This window comes from Sturnira hondurensis, unplaced genomic scaffold, assembly GCF_014824575.4.
Source record: "Sturnira hondurensis isolate 20B ecotype Veracruz unplaced genomic scaffold, ASM1482457v3 Scaffold0022201, whole genome shotgun sequence".
NCBI lineage: Eukaryota > Metazoa > Chordata > Mammalia > Chiroptera > Phyllostomidae > Sturnira > Sturnira hondurensis.
Window position 1 is genome coordinate 9,121,650 of NW_028094832.1, and position 13,610 is coordinate 9,135,259.

Sequence of the window (13,610 nt, forward strand, 5' to 3'; positions counted from 1 at the left end):
TACTTGTGGCTAGGAACTCTCTCTTTCCCCTTCATCCCTGCTCCCCTCTTCCATCCTTTTTCCACCATTTAATCCATAGCCCTTTAGTGGTTAAGACACCAACACTTGAACCAGACTGACTAGGAAAGTTGCCCAAACTCAGTGCCTCACGTTCCACCTGCAACGTAACTCAAGATTTTTGTGATGAATTACAGGACAAATTCAATGCGTAGAACACATCCTGGAACCCAGGAAGCACTCAAACATTATTTTAATTACCATCTATCACGTGTCCTCATTCTCTGTGATTGTTAGTATTTACTACCATTCTCTTTGTCAGAATGGATTTTGCTAGCAGATCTTCAGTAGAAGAACAATATATAGGAAGACACTTAAACTGATTTTTCAAGTGACTATTTTAGCAACTATTTAACATTCTACTCATTAATGGTCATATTTTCAAAGGCCTCTATAATCCAGTTTTCTTTAAAAGTTAGAAATCCTCTAGCCTTGGCTTGTGCGTGATGGATTCTTCTACATTCAAATGACAACACAGCATTTGAAAAACACTGTAACTCATGGAGACCCAATTGTAGTCTGTGAAAGATGTATTTTTTATGTCACTTCATACTTCTGGACCTCTTTTTAACTGTACATTCATTAAAGTATTAAGTTAGGAATCCCTCTTTGGGTGCTGGCTGTTATGAAATAAAAACCCAGTGCCTTTTTAAATATAGAGTCTAGTTCTGTGTTTTAAATTACTACACAGAAAGGGTAAAACTTTTCATAACAAAGGTTTAATTAGGACGGTTAATCACTGTGATTTCCAAAGTGTCTGCGTCAGCCTTAATAATAATTAGGGAGTTTTGTTCCATACAAAATGCTTTATTTAACCTTCATGCCTTCATTCAGATAATTATACAAATGCATACAGGTAAAGGTTTAAACTCTATTCAGTTCACAGCTCAATTCATAGGAAAGTTGAATACAGAAAAGCAATGCACCAACAGAGTATGTCTGAGACACCATTAAAAACGATAACACTTGTTCATTTAAATCTCTGAGAATAGACTGGGATAATCACCCTCTGAGAGAATCTCATTAGGAGGGTCTCCCCTTTACATTATCATAGGGCAAAAAAAAAAATCACCATTTTACAGTAAAAGGAAAAAGGCTCTGAGTATATTTACAATACATACACTATACATAAATACAAGAACAACACTTACATAATATTAATAAACTTATAATAGGGTCTGCCTACACACTACTGAGTATATAAATGCAGAGGAAACGATTGGGAAATTAGATCTTTAGATAAGCTGGAGAAACAAATTCATTTGTAATGAAAACTCTGAACAGAAAACCAAATGAAGGTCTAAGAAACAAACACATTTGCTTGCCAGCATCCATCACTGGGGGGTTTTACTCTTTCATGTGCAGGCCCTCCTCTGGGCACTTGAACCCTCTGGGGCCAGAGACCCGAAGAGTCTTTTGGAAAACGACATCCGCCAAGTGAATCAGACGCAGCACATCTATTCAATTTGCTGCTCAAGGGCTTCAGGCCAGGAACAACTGTTTTGTAACCTAAAGGATGTTTTTGTACTTTTACACAGATAGATTTTATAATCCAATCACCATGTATAATGAGCTAAGTGTTAAGGAAAAGGAAAAAGATGCCTGCTTGATTGGGCCAAAGATGATGTTTTTCTTTATTCCCACATATTTTTTTCAAATGCGACCGATTTTTTTTTCAAAAGAATATGACATTTGAGTTGACCCCCCCCCACCCCCCTTACACACACCGAAAGCAACGTCTAGACTACTACTAATTATAACTAAGTCATTTTAAGTGGCAGGTGGGTATCTTAAAGGTGGTCTGCTCTCATTGTTGCACAACACAGAAAGTTCTGAATACATTCTTCTATGGACAAACATGAATTTGCTGGTTTCTCCTGTTTGAAAAATGAACGTGTTATGATGCACATAATTGCATTAATGATGCAGGGTGACATAATACAGAAGACGATGTTTTCAAGCTGGTTTTGTGAGTAGCTACCTCCCTTCCACAGAGGCGGTCTGCCGTGTGATGCAATGCGTCCCACAGACATGAACAAAACAAGACAGCCAACACTCCGTGGGGGGATGGGGGCTTTTACACATGAATTTTAAACACAACGAATTGTGGACAGACAAGTTGATAGGAAAGAGCCTTGAATGTAGGCACCAGTGCCCCAGTTCAACAACACCCATCCAATGTAATAAAGTTTGAGGAACAAAACATATACTAAAGCCTGGATGTAATTACAAAACTCTGCTCTGGGAAAACTAAAAGCACAAGTAGGCCAAAAGCATTTTCTATATAATGGTTTATGCTGCATCTTTGGAGCATGAAATTAGCAGAAAGGAAAGATGTTGGTAGGTCTTTAAAATATCTTACTTTGAGATTACTTGGGCACTTTTACTAGAATTTTACCCAAATACTACTACCCTTCTATTCTCCCTCATTTCTCAACAACAACACAAAACCAATCTCTGTAAAAGTCCCGGTAAGCCTGCTTTGGAGAAGCAAGATACAATAATTCATACAAAGAGTCAGTGATTCTCGCTTTACGCAAAGAGCAGGCTCTCTTGTCTCAAACATTTTGAATTTCTAGAGCTGAAGTCCAGAATGAACAAAGTACTGAAGTGACTATTTCCACTATTCGTCTCTTTTCATCTCCCTGGAAGTCGTGGTTTTGTTGTCCAGAAATTATTGCTTGTGAAACCCAATTAACTGAGAAGAGAACCCTTTTCCGAAGTGGGCTGTGTGCACAGAACACCGGCGTTCAGCACAGAAGGAATTTGTTTACGTGGGCTTGACCTCTTCTCTCAGCCAAGTAACAGGAGAAAGATCATAATTCAGGAGACTCATTTTCAGCAAAAGAAACACCATGAGGAATGATATTCTCTTAATGTTTTCTAAGTCCATTAGTACTTCTATGAATCAATACTGTCAGAGACCTTGTTCTACACAGAAAAGGAGGAGGGCATTTCATCTCTCTAATGTTGGACAGCTTCTCACCCAAAATTCAATTAAACTAACAATACTATAAACAAATTATTTATAAGATGATTTAAAACATTCCATGGCGGTGCCGTGAGGTGGGAAATCTGAAAAGGACTGATCTGTTATCTCCTTGCTCCTCGCCTGAACACTGGTGGCCGCCCCATTGACAACCGCCAGGAATGGGCTCTGTTCCTAGCGACCAGCTCCGTGGAGGTCAAAGTGTCAAATGTACTGTCAGCAGAGTCCAGCGTAAGTGGAAAGGCTTTCAGTACACCCAAAGAAATACACAGAATCACAAAAACCCACTCTGGCTAAAATGCTACGAAATAGGGAAGAGTTGTGATGACTGGATCTTCAGGCCAAACATTTAGGAGGACAGTGGTGCGAGGACACAGTGCCCAGTTCAGGGAGACACCTGCTCATTGCAAGTCCCTTGTAGTGACCCTTCACGTGTGAGTTCTGAGGAGAAGACAGGTTTCAAATACTCTGGACCACTGTCCAGTCACGTGCTACATCAGGTCCCTGTATCTTACTCGGAAACTGTGATGACTATGCATCCCCAATAAAAACTACCAACGAGTCCGTTGTGGAAAGCTGGCTGCTGGGAACACACGTGCAGCGTGGGAAGAATACAGGCTTCAGAGGCAGTGACAGGTAGCCCCACGTAGCCATTCGCTATCTCTGTGTCGGGGGACAACTCCGCCACTCTCTCTGTGCCTCAGTCTCCCAGCTGTAATAGGTAGAACTGTCGTACACCTGCGAGGTAATGTGTCTCAGAATCCCCCAGTACAGTGCTTGGCACATGGTACGCATTTGAGAACAGCCATTATTTCATGGCTTGTTGACTTTGGGACCTTTCAGGTTCCTTTCGTTCTTCCCGACAGCTCCCAGAGAGCAGCCCGGTCAGGAGACCTGACTTCAGTGAGCTGAAGGAACCCCAGGAGCTTTCCTTTGACACTTACTCGGTTCCTTCACACCCCACTCCGGCCCATGTCCTTCTCCTTTCTGAAACCTGGAGGAGGGAAGGGTGGATGGCTTTCTTGGCCTGTGGTCTGGTTCTGGAGAGCACTGTCCACCCTGATTGTCCCCACTGTCTACAGCCCGAGTGTTTAATTACCATTATACTTTCTAAATTGCTCTGACCAAATGTTTGGCTCTGAAGGAGTATAATTTTGCCGAGAGCCCTTCGTAGCTTGTTTGGGTGGGTGTTTGCTGAGGTGGCAGGGCCGGAGAAATCTCCAGGGCTCTCATCTATGCATAAACTCTCGTCATATATTTCTATTCATGACTCCAGTTTTAGCAGTAAATAATTATAAGAAAAAGCTGTTGGGTTCTAAACATGTCTCTAGAAATTTCCAGAGCTGACTGCAACCTTGGGTTAAAGGTTGGCTTACTAAATGTCAGTTACACTCCTATAGATGTCTGAGGGTTAAACGACTGTGTTGATACTCATTCCAAAATGGCTCCTAGATGAAAACAGAAAATATCAGGGACACGGGGAGCAAAGATGGATTCATGCATTTGATATGAGTGGGGAAAATAAAGACAAACAAATGTCTCTCTAGTGTTTTACTCTAAACACATTGGCTTTTGTTAACTAAGCAAAACTTTTTGAGGCCTACTCAGTGCTTCTTCCTAAGTCTTCGGCAAATCACAGTGAGGTTTCTATCTCAAAATTGTAACTGCCATACGTCCTAGTGTATGTTGAAGGTAATTTTCCTATTCAGATTGGCATCCTTACGTGCTGTACGTAGGGTTAAATTCATACATGCTCACGTATACAAGATGGGGCATACTTCCAAAGACACGAGAGTATTTTTGTGGGCGTGTGAACGGATCCAATTCACGATGTGCATATGCGCACGGGTTCCCAAATGTAGAGGAAAAACCCAGTCGGATGAGGGGTTATTGCTGTGTAAAAGTATAGGGATATCTCATTGGTCGTAATGTTCACTGACAGGCACTTTCAGCTTTCAACTCATTTCTGGAAATGGGCATTAGCTTATTACTGTTGCCAGTACAGATTCCTTTAAACACGTGGCCGTGTCCATAACACCGAATCTTGTCAACACTCAGTTACTCCTAAAACTATGCCCCCTGGAATTAGATGAGAATAAACACTGTACAGTTTTTTCTTGTTTGTTTTGTTTTTGTTTTTTTCCATCAAGAACTACTTGGCTAAGGAGGAAGATAACTGAGGAAAGAGAACAATTGCTAGATGCTTCTCTTAAGCACAAGTAAAATCCTGTGCAGTGGTTTCCGCTTCCTCCTTTTCAGGTAAAGACATTTTGAGTTTGGAATCAGCTGATTGCAACTTAAAATGACTTCACTGTGTTTTAAACCATCCTGGCTGACTTGAGACGAGTGGCCACTCCAGTCTGCCAACACACGACACGTGTGCTGCGACAGGGTGGGCCTGGGTTCCCGCGGCAATGCCGCGGACTGTGTCTGAGACAGACAAGGCATATCTGAACAGGTTTCCTTTTTTTATTGTGATGAAAACTAGAAGCTCTTTTCCCCAACATTCTTCGTCAAACTATTTACAACCTCTGAAAAATTTGTGAGTTTGAAAATACTTTTTCCATTATCACATATGTTATGAATACAGTAAAATAGCTTCACTCTATTTTTTTAAAGATGCAGTATCCTCAATTTCATTTTCTTATGAAAATCTGAATTTCTATCACAATTGCACAGTATTTAGCATATTTAAAGTACCAATGGACATGGGTTGCTAAACAGGCATTACCCGATAATGAACCTGTGAAAATATAGCATTTAAAATCTTTATGTACACTTCTGAACTATAAAATGCAGGCAAAGTCAGATACAGCATTTTAAGCTGATTCCCTAATAAGGTAAATAACTTACACTTGTAGACAGCATGGATTATTACAAATTCATTCTCTTAAAAAAGGGTGGTTGTGGATATTCAGGAGCCCTCTGGCTGCTGCATATACAGGTGTGCGTCCAGGTGAGCACGTACTGGCGGTGTCTGGGACGGCCAGTAGGCGGCAGTGTGGGGATGAGCAGAAATGCAATATGGAAGACGCCACTTACCAAACCTTGTTCTTAAACAAAACCAAATCAAAGTGAAAGATTTTTGTAATGAGATGCACTACCTCAGAAAAACTGACAGAAGAGAGCTGGTCAATGAAGTTGAAGAACACATTTACTTCCTAAATCTAAAGACATTAGATTAGTAAAAAGCAAAATCTGAGATTGGATTATGGACTATGAGTATTAAGGCTTCCTGGGCCTCTTTATGATTCGTGAGAGTTACCTCATGTTCAGTTTTTTATATGAAGGCTATAACTCAATATATCATGGATGCTGGTATTCTTAACACTGCTTAAACTCTGTCAATCCTTACTATAAATGTTAAAACACCTTTATAACAACATTATGGCTACATTTCTAAGCAGTCATAACAATATAGCAAAGGCGTATTAATACATTTGAAGGCCTCACCTCACCAGATTTATTCAACTGCAGCTTTGGTAAGTATAATAAATAAAGTACAGAATAAGGAATACTGCACCTTTATCCATATACATGTTATCATTCTAATGAACCAATTTCAAAGTGCGGAATTACACTTATGTTGAAAACACAAATGGCAATTTGAAGTTAAAAAATGTTGCATAAAAATGACCACAAGCTTTGCGTGAGCTATTCAAATTTCAACCATTGAGAGAATGGCCTTTCTAACCTGGAACTGGCACTGTAAACACTGCAGCTTTTTGTAAGATTTTCTTCCCTTGCAATCCTCTTCCTAGTTTCCACTTAAACTTTTAAGTGAAAAAAGTGCTTTTTTTCCCCCAATGTGGTTTACGTTACTGTTATCCAACTATTTAAAAAAACAAAACAAATATCCTATAGTGTTTTGCAGAAGTGATGCCAGGCAGTACAGTGTGATCTTCATGGTGAAGCCATCAGGAATTTCAGAACTCAAGACACGTTCTCCAGCAGGATTCTCCGAATGCACACACAATTGACAGGATGGGGCTGGAGGCTGACGGGAAAGTGCAAATGTTTCTCTAACACCTTCAGATCAGGCAATCTAGGTAAATCACAAAGCCTGAACCTTGTAACTTTTCAGATAATATTAACCCCCTTGAGCCCAAATCTCCACAATGCAAAGAGATAGGCCTCCTGCAGCTACTCAAGCCATTCCGCCCCATGGGCGGAAGTTCCCCAACACGCACATGTGTCCCGCTGCAACCGAAGAGCTGCAACTTTAAAAACAAAGAATGCTGCTAGTTAGGGAACATCTGACGAGTCCTCTGGATTCTCCTGCTTGGCTGTTGTTCATCATCTACTGTGCTTTTGAAAATGAGGCCACAACGGACACAGGACAAAACGGAGGGGGCTTTTCTATGCCTACAGATATTCCCACTTAAGAATCCAATTCTTTCTCTCCCAAACTACTCTCCTTTCCATGGGAAAACATCTGTAGAAAACTTGACAAAGAGCATTTGTTACGTCCCGAGACAAGCCCCAAGCAAGTTTCAGTCCTGAGGCTAGATCAGCAAGGCATTCACTCCTTGTGCTTGGGTCCCGCCTTAGAAGTAGGGACCAGTCAAAGGGGGAAACACCGACAGGATTTCTCAGCTAACAAACCGTCTCAGCCTGGTTTCCACTTTCAGAGGACGAAGTTCGAGAAAAACTCACTTTCCTGAATCTTTCCTAGGTTATTACAGAGGAGCAGCTCATGGAGTTCGGTGCTAAATTTAAATCAGGCTGCCACTCAGGAAGCTCTCACTGCCTGTCAGCTCTGTGAATTCTACAAACCTTTTCAACCTGTGACACTCTCAAGACATCTCTCAGCACAGAACTGGCCCCTCTTATGAGCAGACAGAATTAAACCAAGTCTGTAGTTCACCTGAGCAATTCCCCTACTGCCTGCCAGCTAGGTTCTGGGGCTAGCGGAGAGGGTTCCGTGGCCGTGTGCACCACCCTGTTCCATGCTGCTGACCGATAACCAATGCCGGCTTGCATCAAGAAACCTTTTTTTTTTTCATTCCCAATGGTCACAGGCCATGAGAAGTAGGAGTTCCATACAGTACAGATAAAAAAAACCTTTCCAGTTGGTAAAAAAAAAAAAAAATCCCAGTGCTTGGTGGATAGTAGATTGTGTAGCTAAAGAAGCTATTTATCAATCGAATTGCAGCCCTTGTTGGAGAAAAAATTGCCTGATGAATTTTTCAGACCTGGCAGAAAATGTAGAGCACATATTTCTGAAGACAGAATTTGACCTGAAAATTACTATGCTGTTGCTTGAATGATAAAAAAAATTTTTCTTGTAATACCATCCAACACAAATTGTCTTTGTTTCAAGGTTTATAGTTCTTGCTTCATCAGAGTAAGATTATTGAATTAGAAGATGATTCTAAAAAGGACGATTCTGCAACTGTAAATTATTTCAGAATATTCAAACGCTTAAAACTGAGCTAGTAATATTCTGAGGTTAACTTGTGCGATTCCCCAAATCAAGTGTTTATAATTAAAGTATATTGCAAAGGTCTAGCTATATGCTGGTAACATTTATATCTAAGCTATAAAAAATCTTAACAACAATAACTAAAAACCTCACCAAGCCCCTTAGCCACATAAAGCTGAAAAAAACAGCTTTTAGTGGGGAAAATAATATGATAATTTTTCTGAGAGAATGCTTGTTGGTGATGTATTGCTTTGTTTACTGTATAATTTGCTACCTGCCAAAAGGCTCTTATTTTTCGGGGGTTGACGGGACTGTAATTCCCTCTCACCCTCAGCCTGGGATGAGGGGGCTCAACATCCCTGCAGAGGCCGACACAGAACCACTGGGCCCTGGTACAGTTTAGAAAATGAAATCTGTGTAGAGGAACCTACTGTAGAGTCCGTGATCCTTGGCTCTCCAAGTGAAGAAACTAGCACCGTGTCAGGCTTTCCTCGGGGAGCACTCCCTCTCCACTGACTTGGTTCCAAGGGAGGGCTGACCCATTAACCCCCGAGTTAATTCCCTGCCCTGCCTCCCTGGCCTTTCTAGCCGCCAAATAACCATTTTCAAACAAGCAAAGGGGAGCATAATCTTTAATTGTGGTAGTCGACCAAGCAGGACAACAAACAGCAGAAAGATGACCTCAGTGCTGTAAATGTAACCAAGACATCTAAAATGTTGGGGTGTTTCTTACAATCCCTTTAGTAAGTATGAAAATTGGTAACGTGAGTCCTCAGTGAGGTTATTGTAGGAAAGTCCTTTTATTCATTATTGCTTTTCTCCTCAAGAGGCGCATTATTTCCATCTCTGCTTTGTCTGATTTTTCATGTTCACTGACTTTGCCTGGGCAGCCCCTCCTCTTCTTACCTTGGTGCCAGTGTGTCTAAGAAAGTTTTTTTTCCCCCCCCTGATTCCTTGTAATCAAATACTGGGGCCAGGAAGAGATGATGCCTAGGTGACAGAACACTGCAATTTGAAGTGGGGCAGTAGTTTTTTTAGACAGGCTCTTCCTATTCAACCACAGAACAGCTCTGTGCCAGTCCGTGCCAGGGCGGACACCGGGACTGGACTCCAAGCGAAATGTCGCTGCCCCTCTGCTCGAACAGATGGACAAAACAGAATCGAAACAAAACAGAAACAATCAACAACAAACAAATGAAAGGTTCAATGTTGGTTTTCTCCAGGGCATGGCATAATGACAAGCTGTGGGCGATACCTAGCTGCTGCCATCGCTATTGCAAAGGGCTACCCGGGTGCCCCTTTACATCAGGTAATGGAACCTCTCCGACACCTTCTTCTTTCCTACGTTCACGCTGCTTGCTGGTAACAGACTGGAGGTGCATTCTGTCTTACTCAGATGGGAACTAAAATTTCTGTAAAAAGGGGTTCGGGGGTGGGACGATGGGAGAATAATCCCAATTTACAAGGTCTTGCTCTAGCCATCAATTTGTGGTAGATGACCCTTAAAGTATCAATAACAAAATGTCTGACAGCTCAGAAAATGTACAAGCTACAAACATCTTTAAATGGCAGAGTACACAGCACGGAAAACTATGCCTGTCTCTTCAGCATTTGTGACACCGATCTCCCAGGCCAGGGTGGAGCCGATTCTCGTGGAGTCACGATGGGGTTTACCTTCAGACCGTAAGGAGAAGTGTTCCTTCGGTTTCCTGCTCTGGTTTCAGACATCGTGGGATGGTGATGCCCTTTTGCGTTAACACTGTGAAGGGGATTCAGCCCTGCTGAACTGGGTGCCGCTAAGAGATCCAGCCCTTCCACTCAGCTGGACAGGCAGCATTCCTCACACCAGCATATGCCTCCGGCGGTGCAGTGCCAAGTGATCTGACCGGGAAAAGCTGCGGTCACAGTCTGCGCACTTGAATGGCTTCACTCCCGTGTGTTTGCGGTAATGCCTGGTCAGTTCATCCGAACGAGCGAACTTCCAGGTGCAGCCCTCCCAGGTGCACTTGTAGGGTTTCTCCCCTGGAAGAAACAAAGGGACACGTGCTTTGGTGCTGCATCACTTTTCTGTAATGACCACGCCAGAACACTATGTTGGGAAGTGGCTGTTTTCAACAGGTTTTCCCTTTGGTAACCCTTTGGTAAGGGCAAGCCTTTGGTAAGCCTGACCATCCCATCAGTGCGTTTGGGGTGAGAGACACGAGGGTTTCAATCTCATCTCTCTTGCCGTGACATCTGGCAACTTAGTTAATACTTGCATCCTCACTTACAGGTATATTACTCTGCAGTCAAAGTATCAAAAGGCACAGACCCCATGGCTCCTGGAAAAAACAGGACCTCCAGTAGCCTGCAGTGGGACATTAAAGCTCTAGTCAGGTTGATTTGGCCCAATCAATAAATTAATTCATTATGTTTGGTTTTAATACTCCAAACGGGGATCACTGAGATGGTTAAGGGTATTTTAGGGTACAATGTCCATTTATCAGTCACAGCAAATATGCACACAATTTTATTAAAATGTCAAGCACCCCCCCCCAAAATGAAGTAGTGAGTACATATTATTCATAAACATCTACTTTTTGCCCATCTATTGGGAAGAAATCCGAGCTATCTGAATGGTGTAAAGTTTAAATACCTCTTCCAGCAACAGGAATTAGGGCGAGCCCTGAGGAATCAATCACTGGGTTGGTTCTAGGGGAGAAGCTTGGAGTAAAAAGCAGTCTGAAGAAGTATGTAACTTGACCGGGTCCCTCAGTTGCCTTGTAAGGACAGTAAAATATGCAAAGGCTTTGCCGGGAAAAGATACGCTACCCATTGTCCGAATGTGCTCCCCGGGGGAGCGGGACAATAGCTGACCCAGGTGAGCTTTTTCCTGGCTCCCATTCAGAATGGGGGGCCCTGTCCCCAGGCAACCCCACAAACTCTGAGCTCTTCTCCGTGCCTTCCATCCGACAATCAGCAACACGCTGCTGGGCCGCACGTGCCACCCGGTGAAAAGGGCCGGAGAAGGGAAGAGAGCTGTTTGTTGATTCGTGCTGTGAGAGCTCCAAATTGTGTATCATTCACCCCACTTGACAGATGAGAAAGCTGAGGCTCAGTGCAGTAAAGTAACTTGCCCAAGGCCAGAAAAAAGATGCATTTGGCTCCAAATCTAGTGCTTTTAACAGTGGTGACCGTTCAAGGGGCAATTCTCTCATCTAAACTTTGTCACACCTTCAGACAGTCAGTGCTCCTTTCTTAGGTACTCCCAAATTATTCACTTCCTACCTCCACTAAATCACCGATCACAACAGATCACACAGATTTTGTTTAGGTGTCTCTCTCCGCCACCAGTTTCTGAACACCGGGAGGTCAAAGGGCAGGTCTCCCCCATCAGAGTGCCTGCAATAGCTAGAATCTGTGCCGCCCATGTGCCCATGTGAGTTACTGAAACTGGAACACACACACACACAGGAAACTAACAAGCTCTGGTGAGATGGACAAGTGATGCCCACGTGCAAACACTGGACCGAACTGGACTCAACACTTTTCATGCAACCATTAAACAAATGCTGGTCGTAGCAAATGGCCCTTTCAGCAGGGAGTGAATAGTTCAGACCCATGAAACGTGAAACAATGATGCACTTCATTGTGGCCGCCAACCGACAGCTCCAGGTTACTTGGAAGCCTACTGACTGAACGATCCCCAACTCCTGACCCCCTCTGGGTGTCCTATGGAGACAAGAGTCTTTTGCAGGTATCTATTGACCAGAATCAGAAGAACAAAAAATCAGCAAAATCCCTGACTTAAAAGACTGGGAGGGCAGGACTACTTTACAGTGCATCGATGGCAACTGTTGACATGCTGTTATTTACATGTCATCCCTTTATGCTTTTTAAATTTAGATCACGAACATGGGTTCTCATAAGTTCAGCTTGGTATAAACCACGTTTTCATCCTTGGAGCACTGAGCTCAGGCAGCTGATTCTTTGTCACCAACAGGCATCTCCTGGCTTTCGCCTCTGTTACTATGGAAGCAGCTGCAGAGAGCACAAGGCCTAAGAACAGGGTTTTCTGAATCAGGAAAAGCATCTCTCAGTTGTGTGGTAGGAGGGTGGGTGTGTCTAGTGGGGCTGAGGAAGTGTCACGTGAGCTCGACCGGGGTCAGATAAACTGCTGGACCCTCACCTGACCATTCTGGGTCAAGTGCAAGGAAGAGGCTCCGTAACTAGGATGGGCCTTACTGGAAGGGCAAAGAGAAGGAGACAAGAGCTTCCTGCTACATCCCAAGAAGGGCCTTAGAGGTTGGTAGGGACCGCCATAGGGACACTTTATTGTCTCAGGTGCTCTGTGGATGTCCTTGTATACCTAGTTAGGCACTTAATATGCTCTAATTTCGTCCTCAGAAGTTACAGCAGTCTGCTTTTGTTTTGCTTGTTTAATAATGGCATATATGTCCTTTCTGCTTCAAACTCTACTGTGGCCCAGGGCAATCCAGTCTATGGCTTGGTTTTTTTTTTTTTTGGTTCAACATGCAAACCAAGAATGATCTTTTAAATTTTTAAATGGTTAAAAAAGATCAAAAGAGGACTATTCTGTGGCAGATGAAAATTACATTAATTCAAATTTCAGCATCCGTTCATTAGTTTTTTAAAGAAGATTTTTATTTATTTATTTTTAGAGAGAGGGGAAGGGAAGGAGAAAAAAGGGAGGGGAACATCAATGTGTGGTTGCCTCTGACATGGCCCATAGTGGGGACCTGGCGTGCAACCCAGGGATGTGTCCTGACTGGGAATCGAACCAGCGACCCTTTGGTTTGCAGGCAGGTGCTCAATCCACTGAGCTACAGCAGCCGGGCATAGTTTTTATCACAACAAAACCACTTCAATTTATTTACATATTGTTGATGGCAGCTTTCTAGTGGTGGCAGAATTGAGAGTTGCCATAGAGAATATACAGCCTGCAATGCCTAAAATATTTTCTGACATCTTATAGAAACTCCACTGAGCCTCTGCTTTTTGTAGTCATATTGTTAGTTTGGGATGGGTGGGTGAAGGGATATTTTGGCTACAGAACGATCACTTATTCTCACCCTAGGGCCTCCGTTAAAATTCTAACGGTCTTCTCAGAAATAAAACACACACTATTTCACACCAAAT

General features: G+C 42.8%; 1 protein-coding gene across 2 annotated transcripts in view; it reads right to left on the reverse strand.

The window, feature by feature from the left end:
* Positions 1-857: 857 nt before the first annotated feature.
* Positions 858-13,610, reverse strand: part of KLF12 (KLF transcription factor 12) — a 424,438-nt gene continuing 411,685 nt past the window's right edge. For both annotated transcript variants that reach the window (XM_037034842.1, XM_037034843.1), the window contains exon 8: positions 858-10,493. In XM_037034842.1, the coding sequence (XP_036890737.1) occupies positions 10,312-10,493 (182 nt within the window). In that variant the 3' untranslated portion in view covers positions 858-10,311. The remainder of the gene's footprint in view (positions 10,494-13,610) is intronic.